Here is a 24,919-nt window from a genome sequence, read left to right as displayed (position 1 = left end):
CTTGCGTACATGACTAAGCGATTGTATATGCTCATGTAGACGGCAAAAATCATGGGGCACTAACCTTGTTTAGAAATAAATGTCTTCTTTTTTGCGATGTCTTGGATAAGTACTTCATTACCCACAATCCTGAACAATCTCACAGTGATGACTCTGATTGGAGGAGGGGGGGTGTCAGTACCTGATCTCTGCTGCCTGCCCGATCCGTCACGAGGATTTACGACACTGCACGAATCACGATCTGTGTGTCACGCTTCTGACGTTAGCCTCTCCCGGGAAGCTAACGTTAGTTTAACTAACAGCTAACAGCTAATTCGGCTAACCGCTAGCTGACAGCTTGATTCAGTCTAAAATAATGTTAACTCAAACTTAACACTGGGTAAAGCCGTCTTCAGCTGACGTAACAGCCGTTATATATGTTAATGGTTATTTTCAGGTTTATTTTGAGGGTCTTTTAAAGTTATTACATGCTGGCTCAGCTAGTGGTTAGCCGAATTAGCTATTAGCTAAACTAACGTTAGCTTCCTTTGTTCAGTGGTGCGCGGTGGTTTATGGGATGAGTAGTTCCTTCGCTCTGAGATGACGATAGGTACACAGTCTTGTACCTTTGACTTTTTGGGGATTTTCTGTTCGTTGTTTTACTCGAAATGATACGTTGTATGCTTATGAGTCACGTCCCATCTGGTTAGCCTAAGGCATGGTCTAAAACTCTTTATCAAAGAATTTCTAATAAGAATATCTGAATATCTTTAGGTTTTGGACTGTTGGTCAGACAAAACAAGCAATATGAAAGTCGTAGACGGGCTTTGTCTTTATATACGGATTTTCCCAGACGTCAATGGGAGAAATGAATGGGAAATTTACTTCCGGAACCCAAGGTCTCTCAGAGGAGGCGCGGGACTGTTGAGATCTATACAGAGCCAAGAGGAAGTGCAGAAGTCTAGTTTTCTTTTAGACCACTTGAATTACAACATGCTGAAAGATTATTATGGATGTTTGACCCAATGACGCTGAAAATAATAATAATACTGCAGCTTTAAATAATGTAGCCATACAACAATTTAGAAATACTCCATTACAAAAAGTAAAAGTCATTCAGAAAGATCCATGTCGGAGTTATATCATCAATTATATTATTTGATTATTATTACTAATGCATTACTTTGTAATTTCATTTATAAAGTGATCATATGTAAAAGCTCAATTTGCAAAATAACTAACAATAGCTGTCGGAAAAAGTGGAGTAAAGTACACAATTTCCCTCTGAAATGTAGTGGAGTAGAGACATAACGTAGTAAGGAATGGAAATACTCAAGTCACGTTAAAGTCAAATTACCTAAAATTGCACAGTAACATTACATATACCTATTTATTTTCCACCCTTCGGTGCTGGTCTTATTTTGAAAATGTTAACCGGATGTTCCGTGCTGTACTGTCACTGTGGCTAACTGACGGTTGTGTCAGATAGCTAGTCGATCGATGGTGCCGCTGCTGAGCAAAAAAACGGGCGAAAAGATTTGTAAATTGGCACCACCAAAATAATTAACTATTCAATTAAAACTAAACTGTCAAGAGGAATAAACCTGTGCCAGGTAAGCTTAAGCTTAGACTTTTACGTTGTACCTTTAAACTTTTTACTAAAGGGGCTGTGGCTAATTCGCTAACTGTTAACATTTGAGCTAAGGAGCTAACGTTAAAGTTAGTTAACGTTACTTCCCAATGGGAGGAGGTTGATAGCTGTCGTAAAAACTTTAAATTATTTAATTTAGTAAAAGCTACAATATCGGTAGTACTTTAGCGATCTCAGGTGTGAAATAAGATATACAATAAAAGTTTAACGTTAACTAGTTTACAATTGACTGTCTCACGGTTGCAGTAACGTTAAGTTGGGTATTTCAGGGTAACTGTTATCGAAAGTCCAAAGACTTCTAAAGCTAACGTTAGTCCTGTTTTGGTCGTAACGTTAGTAGCTAGTTTACAAAATGCCACTGTAATTTATGTCGGACTTTTGGTTGTTATGAACTGAATTCGTGTAACGTTAGTTGTCTCAAGATGTTTTATCCCAGCTTTCTAGTTTTCGCAGGGAGAGACTAGTGTTTCATTGCCTGGAGTGGTGAAGGGCGGGGCAGGTTTCGCCAGTAAAGATAACTCCCTGGTCCATGTCATATCAGCCTGCGTGCTTAACTTACAACCTTACATAATTTTGTCATTTTCTATGGAGAGAGATGACTTAGTTCCTGCAGGCTGCCTGTTTCCCATGCTTCGTGTTCAGTCCAGGCAGTGTTTTAAATTGCGCAGTGCCAGCTAGTTCTCTATGGAAGCCCATTTCAGCCAACGTGATGAAAATAAAATCCTCTAAGTCATTATATTGAGTTAGTATCTCAAAATATTCACTTAATATATTTTGAGAAATATATTCATATACTAATTATATTATAATTTATTAATTTATTTCAAGATACTAGGCTACGTCATTGTTTTGAGATAAAAAATATCTTATTTTGAGATACAAGCGTATTACTTTAAGATACCAAGTCATTATTTTGAGATACTAGGTCATTATTTTGAGGTTTGTCATTATAATTGCTTATAGGATCGTTTTTTCCTCAGATTGCCGAAAATGGGCTTCCATAACCTCCCAATTTAAGTCCTAAATCCTGTACTGCACATTAAAGTTACGTAGGGTGTTGGTGGCTGTAATATTATGATAATTTACAGTAAAATCCTAGTCAACACAAGGTTATTAATCACGTGAAGCAGGAAGCTTACAACCTATTTCTGAGCATGACAAACAGGACATACTGTACTCATGATATTGTCGTGAATCAGTGGAAGTTATCAGTCATAACAGTCATGCAGCTGAGTATTTAGATATGTGCCTAGTGACAGCAAGGGGGGATTGGTTGGTATCTATGTTTGTTGGGTGTGTAGTGTTGCCAGGGTAAAGCAGTAGTGAAAGTTCTGTGGTTCCTTTTTTTCCTGGGGGGGGCATGTAAACTAATGGCTCTGTCACAGAACTGAGCTAAACTTAGAATGGGTATTTCAATTTAGGCTGAAGGCACTGCTCTCCATTTAGTGGGATCTTTATTAGTGTATTCTCCAAGAGCACACATGAAGCAGTTAAAGGGATATGAGCTATTGTCCAGCTTAATCAAATAATGTAATCATGTAGCCTTTCAGTATGTGTGAACATCTACTACTCCCACCAAAGCAAGAATCCAAGAAAGCAGAAAGACAGTTTTTTACACTAAGTTAATCATAGATCTGAACACCAAACTTGCTAAATGTGCTGTTATAGATCAGTCGATCAACAGATGGTTAAACTGCAAATGTTTTGATAATTGATTGAATGGTAAAGTCATTTCTTAAGCAAAAATGGCAAATAATCACTGGTTTCCACTCTCAAATGTGAATATATGCTGGAACGAATCGATGATAAACTGAATATCTTTAGGTTTTGGACTGTTGGTCAGACAAAACAAGCGATATGAAAGTCAGCTTGAGCTTTTTTGGAAATTGTAATGGGCTTACTTTTCTCTATTTTGTGAATTTATATAGACCAAATATTGTTAATTATCAGTGTGACTCATTTTTCATGCAGTATTTTATATTATACCATTGTTAATTGAATATCTTGGGTTTTGGGAATGTTGGTCATTTGTGGATGTCACCTTGTGCTTCATGAAATAATAATGGCCATTTTTTCTGGCATTTAATAGTCTGAACAATTAATCGAGAAAATAATCAGCAAATTAATTGATAATAATAAAAATAGCTTTAAAGTTGAATCCCTTATTCACAGGCCATCTTTAATGCAGTAAAGCGCCTCAGATGTTGGGTTCTTCTGTGATTTCTGTCTTTGTGAGATAATTGCTAAATGTGCACACATGCAGTATAGAAGACGCCATAACATGTCACAGGGTTAGCAGATGACTTTTTTTCATGGCACTTTCATGAAAGGTCTGCAGCTTTAAATGCATCACATGAGACTCTGCCTGCAGGACAGGGGCTTCCACAGGAAAAGGTGCAGAATTAGCTCGTCGGTGACGTCAGGATCCCCCCTTTCCCTTTCCCTGTCATGTCATACTGAATTTCCCTCCACTATGTTGCTCTGTGCTGCTGGCGTGTCCAGTGGAAAATGCCTGAAAGTGTGGAACAAATGCCATTGTTTCTCCCTGACCTTGGAGCAAGGGTTTTTTTGAGCAGGCGAACTGGTCAGTTATGTTGAGGCTACAGTTGACCTGGTGTTGATGGACCAACGGTTTCATTGTATGGTGTTTTGGAACCTCTTAACCACAGTATGAAGCTCTGTCAGTGATCTCTCTATAAAGGCTGGATTGGTGGGAGTGAGTAATGGAGAGGCTCCACATTTAAAAGGCCATACTCCTGTGAGATCAGCAGTCCCCTGCAGCTGTTGAGCTCACATGAGGAAGCAGGGCAGAGGTGAATGACTGACAGGGAAAGAAAATCAAGGTCATGACCTGCCATTGCCATGGAAACTTTTGACCTTCAAGCTTGCGTGCAACAAGAGTAAAAAGAAGCAAAGGAATGATTTATATTTTTCTCTCAAAGCCCAGTCGGGATTTAGCAACGTCCTGCTGTGAAACCGCAATATTGAAGGGAAAGATCAGCTCAGCTGCTCTCCCTGCCTGCAAGATATTGCCGGCGTTTTATGCAACAAAGGAAGGAAATGGAAACTAACAAAAAATCACCCCTGCTTAGATAAGCAATTTTCATGTGATTAAGACATTAAGGCACTGGCAAAGTAGAGCGCAGCCCGCACAGGAGTATTTTTTTTTAAGCTTGCTTGTTATGTTGCAAAGGGCCTAATCACACTCAATCCCCATGATTAGCATGTGTACTGATGATTTTAGTGAGTTGAACGTTACTGTCGTCTTCTTTTTTTTAATCAAGTAATGGTCAGTAGAGCTACAACTAAAAATGATTTTCATCATGGATTCATTTGAGGATTATTTTCTCGATTAATTGTTTGGTCTATAAAATGTCAGAAAGTACTGAAAAATGCCCGTTACAATTCCTAAAGCAGAGAACTTGAGAGCTGAAATGATTAATCGATTAATCGTTCTAAGCAAAAATGGTTTGGGGTTTGGACCGTTGGTTGGACCGAACAAGACATTTTAAGGCGTCAACAAATGTTTTTCGGTATTTGCTGATTTGACATTTTATAGACCAAACAATGAATAGGGAAAATGATCTGCAGATTAATCGATACTGAAAATAATCCTTAGTTGCAGCCATCTACTACTATTACATAAGACAAAGAAAATGAGCAAATTCTCACATTTTAAAAAACTGGAACAAGGAAATGGCTTTTTGCTTGAAAAATGACTTGTATGATTGACTATGAAAATAGTTCCAAATGATTTTTCTGTCGCTCGACTAATCGATTAATTGACTAATTTTTTCAGCTGTAATGGTCAGTAAACAAATAGTGTCTCTCCTAAACCATAACAGCTGGAAAGAAAGGGAGCTATCAGTTCCTGTATTTAAAACCCTGGCGAAGTAAGTCATGCGTTCTCATTCAGACAAAACCTGTAAGCGGTGTTGCTGCTTGCTTACATTGACAATCATGCAGACAAGCCTTGGAGGTTTCAATACTTAACAGGAAACTGAATTCTAGGTACCTAGGACTACAGTTGAAAATTAACAGACTGGCTAACACCGGCGGCCAGTCAAATCTTAAATATGACACAGCAACCCTCAGTATAGATCCACTTACTGTACACACATTTCCCCTCTCCAGCAGTTGCTGATTAGTAGGCCGGCCAGATTGAGGCAGAACGAAATATTGAGATTGTGTGACATTCATCTGCCGATGTCCTTGCTGCTATATTCTGTTGATAAGAGTTTATTCTGAAGTGACCTGCTTCAATCACTACAGTTTTAAATAACACAACCTCTCACATCTTTATGGGTGACATGTGCTTTAAAAAAGGGATTTATGAAGTCTGTGTGCAGTCTGTGACAAAATTCCTCCCAGGTTAGTTTCCTGACGCTCCGATTGTATTTTTTACCCACTAACAAAAGCACTCACAGCTTCAGGGCAGGTATGCATGTGCCCTTCAGTTGTGTATGCTCTCATTTCTGTCTGTGTGTATCCTGTTGTTTCCTGCTCCTCAGTCCCATTCATGACACTGTTTCTGTGTGACAACCCACAGAGCACTCTAAAAAATAAACACAGGGTGAATAGACAGTCTGCTATTTTTTTTTGTGGGAAAGAATATGCTCTTGTACACAAGGGCCTGTTTTGCCCCCCCATGTCCTTTTCCAACAGCATATTACTGGAAGCTTCCATGTGCTTTTAATAACACACATGGTCATCTCTTGCTTTAGCTTTCTCACTTTCTGCCTCTCCTCCGGCCATTTATATTGCAGCTGGTCCCATGCAGCTATCGCTCTGAATCATTCACAAATCAACAAAATGCCACTATTTGGATACAACTTTGTAAAATTGGTTAGATGAGTGGTGACAGTATGGGAAGTTGCTTAACATGCCAAGGTTCAGTTTAGGCATGGTAGCATTGAGGAATGCATTCGTTCACTTCTATCTTAAGGCTGTCGTCAGCAACTAAATTCCAGCATGCTCAGTGCATTTACTTATCATACTTTAGTGGATAGCTCTGTTATGTTTGATTACGTAATCACTAAGCCTGTAATCTAAGAACCCGTGTTCAAGTTTCTGCCACTATGATGAAATCATGCATTTGTAGCAAGAAAGTTGTTTTATGTGTTTATTTGTCTCTTCAAATTTAGAGACGGTAATTTCTCCATTTTACATCATTAACAAATTGTCCTCATTCCCGTGTGCTTTTGGTCGTGCATACCAGCACACAGAGTTGGATTTCCCAGTGTTTCTCCAGTAGTCTGGCAGATTAAATGGACTTCAGACCTGGCCTTAGTCAACAGCATTGTTTACAGTTGTGGGTCAAGCTGCGTTCAATTGTTCAACACAGTCCCAACACATGTCCTACAGAGCCAAGGGTGTGCAGATGGTTGTTCCTGTTTGCTGTTGATTGCATTAGGCCAGGGAAATGGCTTTTGTGACAAAGGAATTCCCAATACAATGTTGCAGCTTAGGACATTTTGGCAATTAAAGGTCATTTGTTCTTGTGTTTTAAGTCACTTGATTAGAAAACCATATCTAGATCTAAGGACTACAAAACATATGCCTTGATGAAAAGCTGAATGATACTGCACCGGATAATTTTATGAGACTAGAAAACATGGGTTTTCATGATATAGTTTAAATGTTCAGTTTATTCATGGCTACATTACTTTACATTTAGTTGATCCACATTGCCGTCCTTTAAATATCTTCTAACAGTATTATCACATTCTTGATAACAAGGTTAAAAGTCAAAAGCAATGTGATGTTTGATTCTGGTGTGTGCCCAAAAAAGGAACACATACTACAGTTGTAAAGATACTAAAGTACCTCTTTTATGTTACTGTGGTCATGCTTTCAGTGGAAATTTGTACTCAGCAGCGTTTGATGTCAGTGGACTTGTTACCATGTTTAGTGTGGATATTTGTGGTTCGTTCCATGTGTCCCTCTCTTGTGCTGCAGCAGTGATCTTGGTGAATGAAGAATATGGACAGCTGGTAGAGAAATGCAGCAGTGACAAGACTGGGCACAGTGTGTGATTTAAAAATGTTTAATGCTGAGAAAAAAGCCTTCCATGGTCTATCTATACACACACCTCTTGCAGCATTAGACTGTGATGGATATCTGGCACTCCACACAGCACATTCATATTGATATTTGTGTGTGCGTGTGCGTGTGTCCGCCCGAAGTTCTTGGATTCAAGATTATTTCAAATCTGACAGAATACATTCAAGTAGAGCTGGGAGACGTAGCAATATATTATAACAATGATAATAATACTTTATTATATTATATACCGTGATAATGTCAGGGTTGGAACTAACAATCTGCCAGTTATATTCTTGATTAATCATTTAAAATTCTCTGTACATTTTCTGTATGTAAGACGATAGTGGAAAAATGCCCAGCACAATGTCCCAGAGCCCAAGGGGACATCTTTAAATTTTGTATTTTGTCCTCCTCCAGCCCAAAAAAAAAAAATTCTGTTAATTGTCATATATTGCAAAGAAAAGCAGCACACCCTCACATTTGAAGAGCTGGAGCCAGTGAAATGTTTGGCATTTTTGCTTGAAAATGCTGGAACCAATTATCAAAGTAGCTGCAAATCAATTTTCGATTAACTCACTAATTGTTTCAGCTCTAAATATGTAATAATAAAAAGAGCCTAGTAGAATAGTATTGACTGAATGCTACACATTTGTGATGTAGCTTAAATGTTGTTGTTTTTTTCTGGTCTTCAAGACTACAATAATTACAGTTAAGTGATAAAATGTTATGAACTAACTTTTCCGTTTCCTACTTTGCTGTCACATCCACTTTAAAATGATTTCTTTCTCTAGATTTTGTGTGTCTGTGTGTGGTTGTTTTACTGACCGGATTGTAAACTACAAACACCGTTAAAGGGAGGATTGTTCACCAGCTAGCAGACCACAATACTACCCTCTGTCCAAGTCCTGCACCCAAGGGCACGGGCCACTGACCATTGGCCAACACACATGCACACAGACACTAAGCACCAGCCATCATCCTCTCGCTGTCTCGCTCAACGGCAAGAGGCCCTGCGCTCACTCTCGGCACTAAAATGCATCTTGTGTGATACAATCACAAGTGGACAGCTCCAGATTAGCGATGGGTATTATGGTAGATAATGTTGATGTTTGAATCAGACTAGTCTAAAAAGTCATAGAGAAAGAGAGACTGAGACTTTTGTGTCTTCATTTGGCCCTCTTTTTATTCATTAAATATTATTATTATTATTATTATTATTATTATTAGGGCTGTCAAATGATTTTTTTTTTTTTAATCGCGATTAATCGCTGAATTTCTATAGTTAATGTCAATGTTTTATCACATGATTAAAATTCTATTATTTTGCATTTCAGAACAGTTTTTAAGTACATATTAACAATTGAAAGCAATTTTTACCAGTGTATCTTGATTGGGAATCAAATGAATGCAAAGAAAATGACTTTATGAACTTGATTTTAAGATTTGTAATTATTTATACTGTAAACAAAAGAAAAATGTGTGAATCTGTCATTATTGCACAATTCCAAAAAAGTAACTAACTAAAAAACAAAAAATCCCTATTCTTACTAGAGTCAATATAGTGTTTAGTAACTCCTAAATAATGTTGATTACTCACTGACGTCCAGTGATCACCGGTTAATGAGACAGCGTTTGCGGCACTTTGCAGCTGTTCCAGTGTGGCTGCTTTCTCCCTGTCATACAGTATGGTGAAACTACTGTCCCCCTCGGCGGCAACAAGACAGGTCAGAACATGCCAACTGTAGTACGTTTTTAAGACCCGAGTCCTCTACGATGCTGACAGGTCTGCAGTTAGTTGCCACCCGTTTCGCAAGAGCTGTAGTCATTTTTTGGGATTTGGTTTCATCCACAGGTCGCCAAGTAGCACTCTCCAAAATAGTGCTTTGCCTGAGTGGGTAGCATCTAGCGGGTAGCATCACGTTAACTGTACTACAATGCTTAGCTCCGTAGGTGGTAGCTCAAGTGTGACGTGCTTCGGTGATATTTTATTTCGGCTTTACACAACGTGCATATGGCTTTCGACTTGTCTACGAGCCGTCCGGGAGTTTTGGAAAATAAAAAGCGTCAGGATTTCATTGCTGCTGTCTTTCTCCATCATGCCTGCAGCCTGCAGCAGCAGGATGTGTTACGAGGAAGTATGGCAGCTTGATGATAAGTAACGGTGCTGCAAAGGGTCAAAATAGTAGCCTGTTAGGCACAACGTGAAGCCGAGTGAAGTGTAAAATAAATTAATAAATGCCGGCATGCGATTTAAAAAATATTAATCCCGTCGGCCCTTAACCGCATCGCGGTTAACGCTGACAGCCCTAATTATTATCAGTCATTTTATAGACTGCAGATTTATTATTTTTTGTTTATACGTTTTTTTTTTATATTTTTCTTGAAAACCTTTTGTTTCTGTTATGTGTTTCTTTTCTTTTTAAAGATTTTTTGGGCATTTTCGGCCTTTATTTTGACAGGACAGCTGAAGACATGAAAGGGGAGAGAGAGGGGGGAATGACATGCAGCAAAGGGCCGCAGGTCGGAGTTGAACCCGGGCCCGCTGTGTCGAGGAATAAACCTCTATCTATCTATCTATATCTATATATATATATATATATATATATATATATATGCGCCCGCTCTACCAGCTGAGCTGAGCTGCCCCTGTTACATGTTTCTGTTTAAAAAAAACTGAATATGTTATTATGTTATTCATCTGTCAAAACACGAATCCCCACACACACACACACACACACACACACACACACACACACACACACACACACACACGCACACACACAGTTGATTTGTTTGTTCTTGCAACAACTTTCTGCATGACTAAGCTCTAGGGCTGCTACCAGTGATTATTGTTGTCATCAATTAATTTCTCAATCAATCATTTCGTCGTCAAATAATTTATCAATAATTCTTCAAGCAGTGAATCAATCATTTAGTCTCTTAATTGTGAAACATAATAACAGATGTCCTATCACTAGTATTGAATTCAGTTGTTTTCCCTCCTAGCAGTGGTTGCCATTTTCTCAGAGGTGAAATTGAATGTGAGCTGGAAAGTAAAGTCCAATCTTGAGTGGTCACTTGAGATGCATTTTAGACCAGTTCCGATGCCAGGTGTCCACTGCAGTCTGTCTCAGCTGTACATAACCACGATCTGAATATGGTTACAAGATACTAGATCTGAACGGGGCCAGTCAGGCTGTAGAGAGAGAAGACGCTCGAGGCTGATGAAGAAGGAAGGAGAGGAAGAGGATGGAGGGGATGAATAAAGAGATCCTGTTGAGTTTGAATTGATGGCCGTGAGGAGAGAAAAGGGGGAGAGGAGAGTAACAGAGGACTGTCTGTGGTACCCGTCTCGTCTGAAGGAAACGGAAGCTGCCGGCTGTGTGCTTCTTGACAGTTTCTTTTTCTCTCTCAAAATAACACACACACACACACACACACACACACACACACACACACAGGATATAGTTTAGACTCTGTGTGCCAGCAGCAACCACTGGGGTTTCAGTTTGTTGTGTGTCAGGGGTTGTGAGGTTATAGAAATAGATGAAAACAACCACCTGCTGTCTAGATTATCAAACCAGATCACACACTTTCTTTCACTCCCCTTCCCCTTTAATTTCTCTCAGTATCACTCCTCTCTGAACTATTCCTTTTCTTGGTCACAGTATTCACCCTCATATCAGTGACTGAGATATGTTGTTGTGACAGAATGATAATGTTGGCTCTCGATGTTGTCCTTCAGCTTTTGGTTTCGTATATAGAAGGTTTCCCTTTCTCTTTTTTGTATATATTTAATAAGTCAACTGTCTCTAATCTTGGCTCATTCCATGCTGTATTTGAGAAGCTTACGCTGGAAAACAGTTAAATAATACATGTTTATAAGATGTATTATATATAGATGCATGACATAGCAGCGACAGCGGCATCAACGGGTTGCTGCGCTTCGTTGGCCGTCATGTTGAATGTAAACAAAAAGCTGCTTGCTGTTGCTGCGCTATCGTCATCGTGTAAAGCCCGCCTCAACGGTTGTGATTGGTGTCTCGATTTGGAAAAATTGGAAATCGGCTTGAATGGGCTCTTGGCCAGACGGACTTGCAGAGCAAATCTCAAATTTGCTGGAAGTTCGTCAGGGTTTTCCCAGGCTACATATTTCTTTAAATATTTATCAGTTACTTTTCGTAATCCACATGAACCACTCTTTACATCGGCATGAATTGGATCCGCCGCACAGCACTTATTGGAAAGCATGTGACTTTTAAAGCTGGTTCGCCTGATTCTCCGGTTATTTCCTTACAAGCAATTTAGCCTTTAAAAGGCTATATTTTCAAACGAAGTCCGGCGCAGTGCTCACTCCACATAAAACTACATTACATCACCTCCAGCAAACGTGAACAACAATGAGGGCAAAATGGCATCACTGATCTGTTTTAACCGAATATTCTCTGGTCCAGCTCAGCTAAAAACACTGAATCCTTCAGCACGTTAGCCTTTTGTTCACTACAGAGCCTGCTATTACAGAGGTGAACTAACCACAGACAGTGGGGGAATATAGGGAAAAAACACAATGGTTATTTGGCATTATAGTTTGGCAGGTGCCACACTGCATCTACACATGATTTTTTTTTAGCTTGTATCCTTATATAAATGTCTGTAGTATTAGGCATTGGTGACGAGTGAACTAAAAGGGAGTTTTAATCACATTCATTCATTGACACTTGTTTTGTTTTTATGTTTTTCCAGGCCCTACACACTTGAGTGTAACTGAGGGCAGCAGCGATGTCGGGCTCCTACGATGACTCCATGATCGATGTCGCCAGTGATAGCTTCTGGGAGGTGAGACGCATGAATTCCTTTACACTTTAGACATAGTGATTTTTGTGTTGCTGAAAACTGCTGTGTTTACATCTGACATAATTAGAATAAATCCAGTGAGTATAAAAACGCAACCACAACGCAACACAACAATGCTCCTGTGAATTATTCTGTGTTTTGTAAATAAATTAACTCCCCTCAGAGAGCAATGCCCCATGGAAATCTAGTGCGATCCATAGCCATTACTAACATGTTCAAGCTCCTTTTCAACTATCTTACTGTTTTCTCTGTCTGTTGCTGGTTCTTAGGTTGGTAACTACAAACGATCAGTGAAACGGGTAGACGATGGTAACCGACTGTGTAATGATCTGATGAGCTGTCTTCATGAGCGTGCACGTATTGAAAAGTCCTACGCACAGCAGCTCACAGAATGGGGGAAGCGCTGGCGGCAACTCATAGAAAAAGGTAGGAATATTAAATAAAAACCACCATATTAGATTGTGTATAGCAGTTTTAATTTCCAGAATCCAGTAGGAAAAAAGTTCCAGGGATTGTGCCATTTGCTTTCTTAGGGCTGGGCAATAATATTATGACATTAATGCACTGGCAGCATTGGAAAAATAGATGAATTGTCCCATTACCCCTGAAAGCATGACGTTCACAATCACTAACAGGTAAATAACTATTCCCTCAGGCCCTCAGTATGGTTCGTTAGAGCAGGCGTGGTCTGCTCTGTGCACCGAGGCGGAGAAGGTGAGCGAGCTCCACATGGAGGTGAAATCAGCACTGATGGGAGAAGACTATGAGAAATTGAAGAACTGGCAGAGAGATTCCTACCATAAACAGATGATTGGCGGCTTCAAAGAGACTAAAGAGGCTGATGACGGCTTCCGCAAGGCTCAGAAACCCTGGGCAAAGAAACTCAAAGAGGTGTGGATTTCAAACTGGATACTAAAATAGTATGGTGTGTAGTGTAGTGGTAGCATCTTTTAAAGTAATTCCCACTGAATGTGTTTTAAACTATAAGCAGTTGCCACAGGCAAGTCACTGATTACAGCCATAACTATCCATTTTTCCCTCCAGTTGCTCATGATTACACATTACTGACTATTGTCTTCCCTCCATGACTACCTGCTTACTCAACACAACAGAGCAGAACCACACTTGCAACCCCTTGATATTGAATAAGAATCTATTGCCAAACACAGCCACAGTGTGCCAAGGTTAGCAGCGAGTATTTGCATCCTGTAGTTTTTTGACTGTCAGTAGAAGGGAAGGAAACACAGAGACTAGCATCTCTTAGTTCAAAAGCAGGTCAATGCATTTCCTCCTACTGCTTTCATTTCAGCAGCCTGTTTACTCACCAGTGCACACATTCCTTTCGGATTCTGTGCACACATGTTAGAACGTGCACATCCAAGTATTTGTATGTTCAAAGCCATTGAACATTTTTCAACCTCCAGGCTCCTTGCCCCCATTTCCTGTGTGTGTGATGTCACCAGGGGGTGGTCACATCCTGGCCGTGTCATTGAGCAAGGACGGAACAATACAGTTTTGTAGCCCTAGTGATGTATTGATTGGCCAGACAGACGGGGAAAAGTGAGTAGAGGGCAGAGAGGAAATGAGGCTAATGAACTGGTCTAGAAAATGAGTAGCTGACATTGGTGACATGGGCAGCATGTCAATAATAGACACATATATGCTGAACTGGATACAGTATTGGACACATAGTCCTAAACCCTCGTGGGTTCAAGTGGATTGACACACAACTGCCTGTCAATTTAGGGAGGAGGAAAGGCTGCTGTCCTCTTGTTATGACCTCATGGCTTGATCACATGGCTGCTCTGGCCTCGGCCCAAGTTACACGAGGCACAGCCCAAGATACTCCTTCAAATAAAACCACGATAGATGAGTTTGCTGACTCAATTCATAACTGGGATTTTCAATACAAACAAACTGATAGAGGGCTAGTTAGAGATGTCATAAATTCATCACACATCAAACTTATCAGGCATTAGTGTTTCCATGTTGAGTTGGTTTCTGTATATGAAGTGTTATTCATTTATCCCAACATTTGTGTCTAAGGGCCTCAAATTGCCTAGCTTCTTGGAGTAGGAAATTAGTTGTAATGATTCCTAAAATGCCGAATGACACACATTTAGTCAGGCTTTTACACAGCACAGAAGTGAACAAGTGTTATCAACTTTACTGTCAAAGAGAGAATCAAATCAAAAGACTTTCCTCAAAATGACAGAGGCAGCCACATGCATGCACATTTTGGGAAAAGGTGGCTCTACAACAATGATCTTGGTTAAAGATGTTATTGTTGTTATTGGATTAAAAATGTAAAACTTTTAGTGACTGATTCAGGGCAATTGTCCAATAACTTCATTCACAAAAATATCTGGCTTCCAGTGTCAGACACCAAACTTTGATAGCTCTTTCTACCCCTTCACACTTAGTTTGTTCTACGTTATCATACGAGACTGGCACTACGGCCTGCATTTTATTTTATCGGTTGAATCCACAGATGGAGACGATGAAAAAGTCTTACCACTCTGCCTGTAAAGAAGAGAAGCTGGCAGCCAGCAGGGAGACCAACAGCAAACTGGAGAGCAACAACAACCCTGAAGCCCAAAAGAAGCTCCAGGAAAAGGTGGAGAAGTGTCAGCAGGAGGTGCAGAAGGTAGGACTTCCTTTGGAAAAAGCCTAGGTGGGGTGTCAAGATTGTGGGGTTTTCTTTCGGTATTTGTTTTTCCAATGCTTGCTTAGTTTCCTTCCATCTAGCTTTAAAATAAGATCTACACCAACCTATTAAAGGCTTTAATTGGGCTGGAAGAGCTAAATCCCCTTTATTCTTTGGTAGCCTTAGAGTTTTGTTGGTTTCGTTAACTGGTATTTTTCAAGACTACCTTGAGGTGGATTACAGTTAAAACTCAGGCTCTGAGTGTTTTGGACCAGTTAATTATAACTCGAGTAAGCTCTGCTTAAAGAAAAAATTACATCAGAGGTCTAGATACACAAGTACATCATCAAGTACATTTACATCTGCATGTTCATGTTTTTTAATATGTTTTGTCACTTCATTCCTCCCTTTCTCCCAGACTAAAGAACGCTATGAGAAATCCCTGGAAGAACTCGACAAGTTGACCCCTCAGTACATGGAGAACATGGAGCAGGTGTTTGAGCAGTGGCAGCAGTTTGAAGACAAACGAATCCGCTTCTTCAGAGAGCTGCTGCTGGAAGTTAAACAGCACCTGGATCTCTCATCCAATCACAGGTCAGACACAGAACAGAACACATTGGTAGCTCTTTTCCAATCATTGGTCAGACTGGCCATTTAATGTCTGAATACATAAATATAGCTGTTGCAGCTGATGAATAGTGCCGAGAGAGATGCTTGAGATTTTAGCTATCACCTAGAAAATAATGTACAATATTGTCTCCATAGATTCCAGACCATCTACCACACGCTGGAAGACACAGTCTCTGCTACTGATGCTGAAGAGGACCTGAAATGGTTCCGGTCCAATCACGGCCCCGGCATGCCAATGAACTGGCCCCAGTTTGAGGTACTACAGCCTTGATTTAAACTGACAAAAAAAAAGAGAATGAAGGCTAAATGTTTGATAGAGGCGGAATGGAGGAGAACCATTCAGACTGGCTCTTAATGAGTTCCCAAAAGGTTTTCATGTCACAGATCCATAGGTCATGGTCCCTCACTGTATTTACTCTTAGGGAAGGATTTAAGGATTTTTATTGTTGCTGACTTGAAGACAATATAATATTCCTCATATATAATTTAGTGAGATAATTATGAATTAATTACAGTCCTTATCTTGAGATGCTAGTATCTCCTTAAGACCCACTGATGCTCTCCCAGGCCCAACTGTGGGAACCATCAGTAAAGAAAACCGTGGGAATGGACGAATAATTGTGCTGAAAAAAACGTCAAGGGCAGCATTGCAATAGCTTGTTACACATAGCCCAAGCAGGGGTTAATGTCCAGTGTCATTCTTGTCATTGACTTGTGCTGTTTGGCAGCAGGTATGGAAGTAAATCTTTCCTCAGCGGTCAGAGAGGCCATGAGGAATCTTTGTCATCTTTCCAACAGGAGGTGAAATAAGAAAAAGAGGGCGGAAAGTAAAAGAAATTTATAGTTTTGAGTGCTCTTGCATGCATAGCGGTTACAATTGGGCTTCTTCTTCTACTTCCATCATTACCAGGCTGTTTTTCTTTCTGAGTAATGCTTGGGTTTTGGATGGAAGGGAATACATCTTTTCTGTGACAAAATACACAGACACACAACAGAAACGAGTGAGACACAACGTATTAGATATCCAAAAGAAACTTGAATGAATAATACATGTCATAAACAATACACCACACTCAGATTTTGATTATTCTGCAAGCGACCATCTCTTTAGTTCATGTCGTCTGTTATGTTAGCAATCCCTAGAATCATTTTCTGGTGTAAGTCATTGCTACATTCACAGACTAACATATCCACAGCTTACAGTGTATACTCCACAGCTTTAGAATTAGACTGTGTTCACATTAACCCTTTTCCACACCTACTTCCCTTTCCCCATGTCTGACAGACTTTGGACTGGTCCCACCCTCGCTCCTTTAAGAGAAGGTCCATTGTAGTGAGTTCTGCATGGGAGGGCTGTTCTTTTTCACAACAGCCGTAATGGGAGATCCTTTTTTTCCAATAACACTCTCACTCCTTACTGCTACTATTTATGTGTGTGTGTGTGTGTGTGTGTGTGTGTGTGTGTGTGTGTGTGTGTGTGTGTGTTTTGAGGTGGCTGTGTTTGTGTCTTGTATTCAAGGTTCTTGGCCCTTCCACTCATTATTCTGTCTATGCTAACCCTGCAGTATGTCACATGAAGCTACCATGGCTCAGCAATGCCACAGAGTCTCAGTTTGATCATTTATTTGAGACATCTAGCTCCAACACAAGATTGATATCATGCTGCCATGTCGTGATAGATACTGGAAATCTCTACTGAAACTAAAAGTCCAGGAATTTAACAAAATTGTAACTATATCTGTATACCAAAAAAAATATTTTCTATAACTGTGCTGTTGCTGTTATGGTCTCTCTTTTGCTCCACTCTCTCTGGTCAGCCTCTGGTGGAGGGGAGACTCCTTGGTCCTCTGTTTCTTTCAACAGGTGATGGATACTGTACATGGTTGTGTCTCTCATCTTATCAGGCCTGCACTGGACTGTATAAACACACATGCATGTACAGATTCAAAATCCAGAGTCAGTGTCACGGCCTGAGAAATGTCTCACAGATTTCTGGACTGTGTTGAAGTGTGTGTATATTGCTCTGCACATACCTGTGACTTGTTCTCCCACTACTAGCTGTGAAGGCATGTTTTGAACCAAGCGCAACTACTCATTTTCGCCAAGTTTGGCACAGTTGTAGATGTAATACTTGACTCTAATGTGTGTCTGCGTGTATGTGCCTACCAGGACTGGTCCATAGACCTGAACCGAACCCTCAGCAGACGAGAAAAGAAGAAGCCATCAGAGGGCGTCACACTGACGGGCATCAGTCAAACTGGGTCGGATCAGCCAGCTCAGCCTGCCAAGACCAGCAGCAGGTAGACATCTGGTCGCTCACTGACTCACTTTTACTGTCTCTAATAAACACACAGAAAACTGAGTATGTGTTCCTAATGCCCACTCAAACACACTCCCTTACTCGCTCTCTTGTCTTCCTCATCCAAACTCCCCACATTAGATATAATCCAGCGCGCCACACATGGTGTCTTCCTCTTAAGGAATGCTTGTAAAATGCTACATAGGGGAAGCTCCGGGAGTGACGTCTAGTTGTCCCGCCGTTTCCATGGCAACCGTAAACATTTTGTTACAGTTTGTTGGGAAAGAAGTCATCCCCACGAGACTCGAGTCGGCTGGTACATAGTTGAAAGCAATCCAAAAACGTAAGATGGAAACATATTACTCCCACACATGGAGACCTTTTATGGCATGAATATTGGTACCGGGAAGTTTAAAGAAGGCCGGATTAGTGTTCAAGACAAACACCTGCACCTGGATTGAGCAAGTTTGTGATTAACACAAAGATTAAAAAAAAAAAATATTAAATGAAAGTTCAGCTAAATGACATGTTTTTTTTATGACAGAAAAAATATAATTCACAAACTTGTTTGAGATTGAAGTAAAATGTTAGCAACAAAAAAGTTTGTAATGATGTAAAATGGAATAAGACTGATAAACTGATAATGGGTTGTCACTGATGGTTTGGACTGGTTTAGAGACGCTTCATGTTTGATTGGCAGTTTCTAATAGCATGGTGTAATCTTTTTAAGACAAGATAAGATAGGAACTTAGTTGTTCCCTGCAGAGATGTTTGTCTCTGGTGTTGTGGCAACAGTACCAAGGACATAACAGTGGTTTAATGGAAATGACAACAAACTGATCTGATTAAGATAAAAAACTTCTCATGCATCCGTCATCTCGGTGAAAAAGCTAATTACAGTTTTGCATCGTTGGGCTAATTGTAGAAGTTGCTGTGTGTGTCATATCTATTGTTCAGAATTGTAAGTGAGGCTAGTCGTGATTATACTGTCCTGTGTTCTGGCAAATCTCCCCTTATTCAGACATCAGTAGGAAATGGTGTGTACATGCCGAAATCATGAGAGCACTAGAGAAGTGTGCAGAGGAGTCAACAAAGGGAATGTCAGGCACGGAAAGCATTTGACCTCTGAACTTGGGAATGTTGACTGCCTCTCCCCCATCCTGCATTTACAGCACATTGTTTTCCTGTCATTTCCTACATCTTTGGGCGTAACTGGTGGGTCTTGTTTATGTATAGGGTCTGGATAGGTTAAATCTGAAACAATTAAGATTATCTTTCTATAGTCACAGAGCACTGAGGGCCAAACAAAGACTCACCTGTTGATGATTGTAGATTAAGTAGTTTTTTTTATCAGCATCCGAAAGCCGTATCACTTATTTGCTCTTTTCGATTGTCTGAAGCTTGATTGAACATGGTTTTAACACACACCGGATAAGACAGTAATACAGCCCTTTGATTGCTTCATAGTTATAAGGTTTGTTTGTTGACTGAAACCATCCACAGTTACATTGTGCCAGAGTCTCATTAGAGCAGTGTTTGGTGTAACAACTCCTCAGGCTCAGCTCAGAGAGCATGGCATGACTATGCAAACAAAGGCGTTCACATTTCTCCGATTCACACTCTCAAGGGCCAACTGATATAGCTACTGCTGTTCACAGTCCAATAAGTCTGTAAACAGGGAGGAGAAACTCTATGTTTCCTCTGACACAAGCTGTTGCAAGGTTTGTTCCTTGATGCAGAAAGTGACAATTGTAGGAAGTAAACCACCCTCATGTGACTCCTGCAGAAAGCTTTTGTATCTACACAAACCCAGAGCTGACAATCAAGTGTTTGATGTGTCACACTCAGAAAGTGTCTTATTGATGTTTTTATAGATTTGTGTTAATTATGATGAACATCGCCTGTGTGAGTGGAAGCACTCGAGCCAAAACAAGTCAAATTGTTGTTATGGTGTCTTTTCTAGCTGTTTAGTCTGAAACACAGTTGTTTTGTTGACTGGTTGTAATATCTTCTTGATGTAACTTAGGGCTTTGACTCCAAACTTCGCTATTTGAATATTTTAAAAAAAATATTGATATTCGAACGAAAATTAGGCAGCCCTTAATATTCAAACCTGTTATGGGCATTGTTTTTTTGTAAATGTGTTTGCTTGTAAACGTTTTCAATTCAGATTCCGAGGCTTTTTCACGCATTTCAAAATGTAACTCTCCCCGACTCATTTCCTGGTTCTCCTTCTCCATAAACAACATGAAATCAAGGAGAGGGTTAACTTTTCCTGCTCCAGATTTCCCACCTTGGTCAGAAAACACAGGGGAGACGCTTTGTTTCTCTCACTATGACTCTAGAGTTGCTACTCGCTCTGAAGCTACCGGTAATCACCGTCACTCTCTCACTCTAAAACACACACACACACACACACACACACACACACACACACACACACACACACACACACACACACCCCCACACACACGGCTCGACGCACACACCAGCGCAAAAGTATAAACATCAGACCACTTCCTTTTATACAATATATGTAGTAGGGGGTTCCTGCTCCGTCTCTCTTTCAGTTAAGGGGTCCTTGGTTTAAAAAAACGTTGAAGACCCCTGTTATACAATATTTACTAGGTCATCTATCTCGTGAAACAAAGCCACAATTAAGCCATCAACTCGTTAGCCGGGTGTGCTTACGTTTGTAAGTATGTCCACAGTAGGTCATGTATGTCACAGGTGTATCTTTGTGTGTGTGTGTGTGCATGTCAACAACCGATCTCTCACTGTGTCCCATGTTGTCAGCCTGACTGTGCCCACTAACACAGCGCCAGTGGGCTCAAACCCCTTTGATGAAGATGACGAAGATGATGGGGAGGAGGAGATGGAGATGGCCGTGGAGCAGCCGACCACAGTCAACCACATCAGTGTGAAAAAAGAGGAAATAAAAACGTTGGTGAACAGAAGAAAAACATTCCGCCACCCACAACCTCCCCGCCTTTTTCTTGTTTCCATCTTTTGTCATGGATCGCCGTTCGTGGCCCGTCTCTTTCGCGCTCTTTCTTTGTCTCGGTTACTTTGATCCTTTCTTTCTTACATCCCTCTCTCCTCCCTCAGGTGACAGGTTTTTTGTGTTGCTCTGCATGGTCGCTGGAATGGCACACAAAGCCAATTTGTTTCTGTCCATCACTCTAACAGTGCCCTGTCTTGTCGAACATTAAATGTCATGCGCATGGGGGCGCATGTCTATTGTGGGAAATGTCTTACAGTCAGATCTGAATATTGAAACTTATACATATGTATATAGGTTGTTTATATCAGTTTTCAGTACAATAAACATGCTGTATAACATCAAAAGAAGTGTGTACATACAAATACAAATGTATCAAAGAACAATTAAGATACAAATATGTAAATTCAACCTTTGGGCAACCGTCATACTGCATTTTTGTTGCCGTAAATTAACAAAAAAGCAGGTAAACCAGTGTCAACAGTAGATTTGCAATAAAAGATACTGAAAAGGTCTGACTGTAAATCTTTATCTATGTGCTGCTGCTGTGCGTTTTATTGTTTTTCAACTTATAACTCTGTCATAGCAAAGTTCTCAGTGGTGTTTAGGTGGCTCCCTCTGTTGGCCGTTCAGGTTAAGCTCCAATCCTTCATTCACAACAATGATTTGTCCTGCTTGGTCTCATGTTGCTGTATTTGTCACGTGTCTTTTGAAATGTGGTCATGTTGTTTTTGTTGCATTGCTTTCCCTCAGCATTGTGTGCACTCTAACTTGAAGCTCTTGATCTGAAAGTGGCATCAAAGAGACTGTTGAATCATTTATCGTGCAACCAAACGCTTGCTCTGTAGCATTGATGCCATAAGTTAGCATGTTTTGCACTTATTTATTTGATGTTTTCAGATGAATCACAAAGCTGTCCCGGATTTGAAAATGCACTTTGGGCTTTTTATGTGTTTGACATTATTGACATATTTTTCTCGCTTTTCTAACTTTGAACTTTTGTTCCTGCTTACCCCCGGCATGCTGGAATGTCCCGTTGATGCGTAAGGCCCGGAGATGAACAAGAAAATACATTTTCTAAGTGGCTATTTGTCTGTCCATCCAGTGCCAGCAGTACGGAGAAGACTCCAGACTGGTCAGATGAAGACACAGGTGGTAACCCTTTCTCCTCCAACGGTGATGGGAATCCATTCGAAGATGAGCCGGCTTCTCCAGTCATATCTGTGCCTGTCAAAGCCCTCTATGACTATGAAGGCCAGGAGCAGGATGAGCTTACCTTTAAAGCAGGTACATAGCGGGAATGGTGTGAAAGGCTGAAAAACACGGATACTACGAAAACAACAAAATGTTTTTTTTCCTGTCAGATCCCAGTAGGTTTCTGGAATTAAAAAAAAATTCATCCCTTCCTCTTTCTTTCTCCAGGGGATGAGTTCACCAAAATTGGTGAAGAAGATGATCAGGGTTGGTGCAAAGGCCGGCTCAAGGATGGAAAAACAGGCCTCTATCCTGCTAACTATGTGGAAGACATCCAGTAATAAATTATCACAAATGAATAAATGTGAAGAAAGTGGTGTGTTGCGAAATGACAGTGCGGCTGGAAACGATATTTTTAACCCTTTTCTCCCTGTTGGCGAAGACTGGACTGATGTTGGAGAAGGACGGAAAAGAGAAGTTGCAGATTACTAAAGGACCACTTGAAATGTTGCTTTCCACAGATTGACAGTACAAAGATGGAAATAAACCACAAGTTTCCAGATGATTCCCGGCGAAGAAGATCGCAGGAGAAAAATTGCTGTCAGTGTAAGATATGTTACTTAGAATCCCATTTGTGCTGTTACAAAAAAAATAATAGCCTTTCAAGTATATATAGGATGAAATGTATGTGTGAATTTATATATTGTTAAAACAAAACACTGGGATGACACTGACAAATTGTCTTGCGATGTTGCATGCAGCCTAAATATGCAAGCCACTATGGATTAATTAAGGGAGATGACCCTTTTTATAACCATAATCTATTTTAGGTTTGAAACCATTTCTGCCTTTTTTTTCTAGAATCCAGTCCATGTATGTTAATTGTTAGATATATTTTGGACAATGCAAGCCCTTATGTTGACATTATTGTGTCGGACTTAACCTGATTTAAATTAGTGCTAACATTGTTCTGTCATTCCTTTCAGGGTTCTGTTTTTCCATTCAGTTCATGAACTGTTGTGGTTATTTTATAAGGAATGATAAAGATCCTTAGACCCTTATCCTGACGTAATCTTCATTTAGTTCACAGTGAGTTGGTTCCTCTAGTGACCGCAATTGAATGTATATTCACTGATTGTATTTCCTCACTTCTTGATTGTTCACTTTTGCATTGACCCATTAACCCCTTAAACAAACTGTCCTCAACCTTCTCACACAGATCTCTCCACTTTCTGTTTTTTGTAGATTGTCCTACAATATGGGTTATTTTTCAACACTGAATTTTTTTTTTCACAAACATTTATCTCACTTGAATCTCCATGTTTTAATTCTCTCACTTGTTAAATGTCAGGTTATGGGAGAATATGTAAGTGTTGTTTTTTAAAATATATTACAATTTATAGCAATAAAACCACAGCCAAGTATGGCTTGCATACATGCATGTAAATAGCCTGGATGAAACGTAGTCGAACAAATTAAGCATCGATATCAGATGATATGTAGTTGGAAATTGATGATTGTTAATTTATGATGCCACAAGTGCTTTTGTTCTACTCTTGTTAGAATGCTGTGACTGAGAATCAGTTTGTAAAGTAATTGAATGTTTTATGGCAAATATCCCTTAAAGCTGTTGATATATTTGTAAATATGATTATTTTCCCCATCACAGAGGGCCATGATACTCATTGAATGAATCAACAAATATATGAATAATTGTTAATTTCCCCTTAGGAGCTATGATATGATTGGATACACCTGATTTCATAACTTGAATACATATGTATGGATCATTGTGTTTCGTAAGCTTACATTTTTTGCAGAGATGAATTGCAGTCTTTTCAATTTTGCAGGCTCCAAATTCATTAATTGCGTAATGTATTGAGGAAATCATTGAAAAAAAGCAATTTGATGCCTTTAACTGCAGCACGAGAGTAAGATGAATATTCTTGTCTTTAATAATAGTGAGAAAGGTGACGTTTTGCCATATTTTCAGGGCATGCTGTTGTCAAAACGTTGCAACAGCTGTACTTGGACAGCAAGGTTTGTAAATGTTGTCCCACAACATAATAAATGAATTTATTGGAAAAACGTATTTTGCCGTTGTCTTGAGTATTGATATTTATTATATTTACCGTTTCACTTACGATGTCAAGATATTTACTGCATCGAAAAAGAGCTCAATCTTTTTGTCTGTGTGAAAATCCTTATAAAGGGTTTTGAATATAGTTAAACTACTTAATGTTTCATTTCAATAGTTGTACAGTTCTGTCCGTGATCTGTTGAAGTAAATGTCAAGTGATTCTACAGTACGGTTGTTTTAAATTGCATGTCTATGAAAAATGTCTCTTTAACATGCTTACATTTAGTTTATTAAATGAATTATACCAAACATGACCACTGAATTCTACAAGTTGTGGTCCATGCAATTTTGTACTTTTCAAATGCACACATTTTTAGAGAGTTTTGTTTTTACTTCACATGTGTCTGCTGTTTGTAGTCAGTGTACTGCAGATAAATCCACTTTCTAACTGGTAAAGTCTTCTGGGGGTATATTTAATCATATTTGTGTCATTTCGATTGAGTGATGCAAAGTTGATGCTTGAATCAGTCTGTACCTTG

At 39.8% G+C, this 24,919-nt stretch overlaps 1 protein-coding gene across 4 annotated transcripts; it reads left to right on the top strand.

Moving 5' to 3' along the window:
* The first annotated feature begins 1,435 nt into the window (after nucleotides 1-1,435).
* Nucleotides 1,436-24,392, top strand: pacsin2 (protein kinase C and casein kinase substrate in neurons 2). Of its 4 annotated transcripts, XM_078281503.1 has the most exons (12): nucleotides 1,436-1,592; nucleotides 12,419-12,511; nucleotides 12,799-12,955; nucleotides 13,185-13,420; nucleotides 15,021-15,176; nucleotides 15,595-15,770; nucleotides 15,942-16,062; nucleotides 17,092-17,139; nucleotides 17,976-18,106; nucleotides 20,902-21,048; nucleotides 22,212-22,393; nucleotides 22,529-24,392. In XM_078281503.1, the coding sequence occupies exons 2-12, from the start codon at nucleotides 12,455-12,457 to the stop codon at nucleotides 22,639-22,641; spliced, it is 1,524 nt and encodes a 507-aa protein (XP_078137629.1). In that variant the 5' UTR covers nucleotides 1,436-1,592; nucleotides 12,419-12,454; the 3' UTR covers nucleotides 22,642-24,392. The 4 variants fall into 4 exon arrangements, with proteins under 4 accessions (XP_078137629.1, XP_078137630.1, XP_078137631.1 ...); XM_078281504.1 differs by lacking the exon at nucleotides 17,092-17,139; XM_078281505.1 differs by lacking the exon at nucleotides 20,902-21,048.
* The last annotated feature ends 527 nt before the right edge of the window (nucleotides 24,393-24,919 follow it).

Source organism: Sander vitreus, chromosome 23 (assembly GCF_031162955.1).
Source record: "Sander vitreus isolate 19-12246 chromosome 23, sanVit1, whole genome shotgun sequence".
NCBI lineage: Eukaryota > Metazoa > Chordata > Actinopteri > Perciformes > Percidae > Sander > Sander vitreus.
Note: the sequence above shows the minus strand (reverse complement) of the source record. Positions and strands in the feature narration are given on the sequence as shown.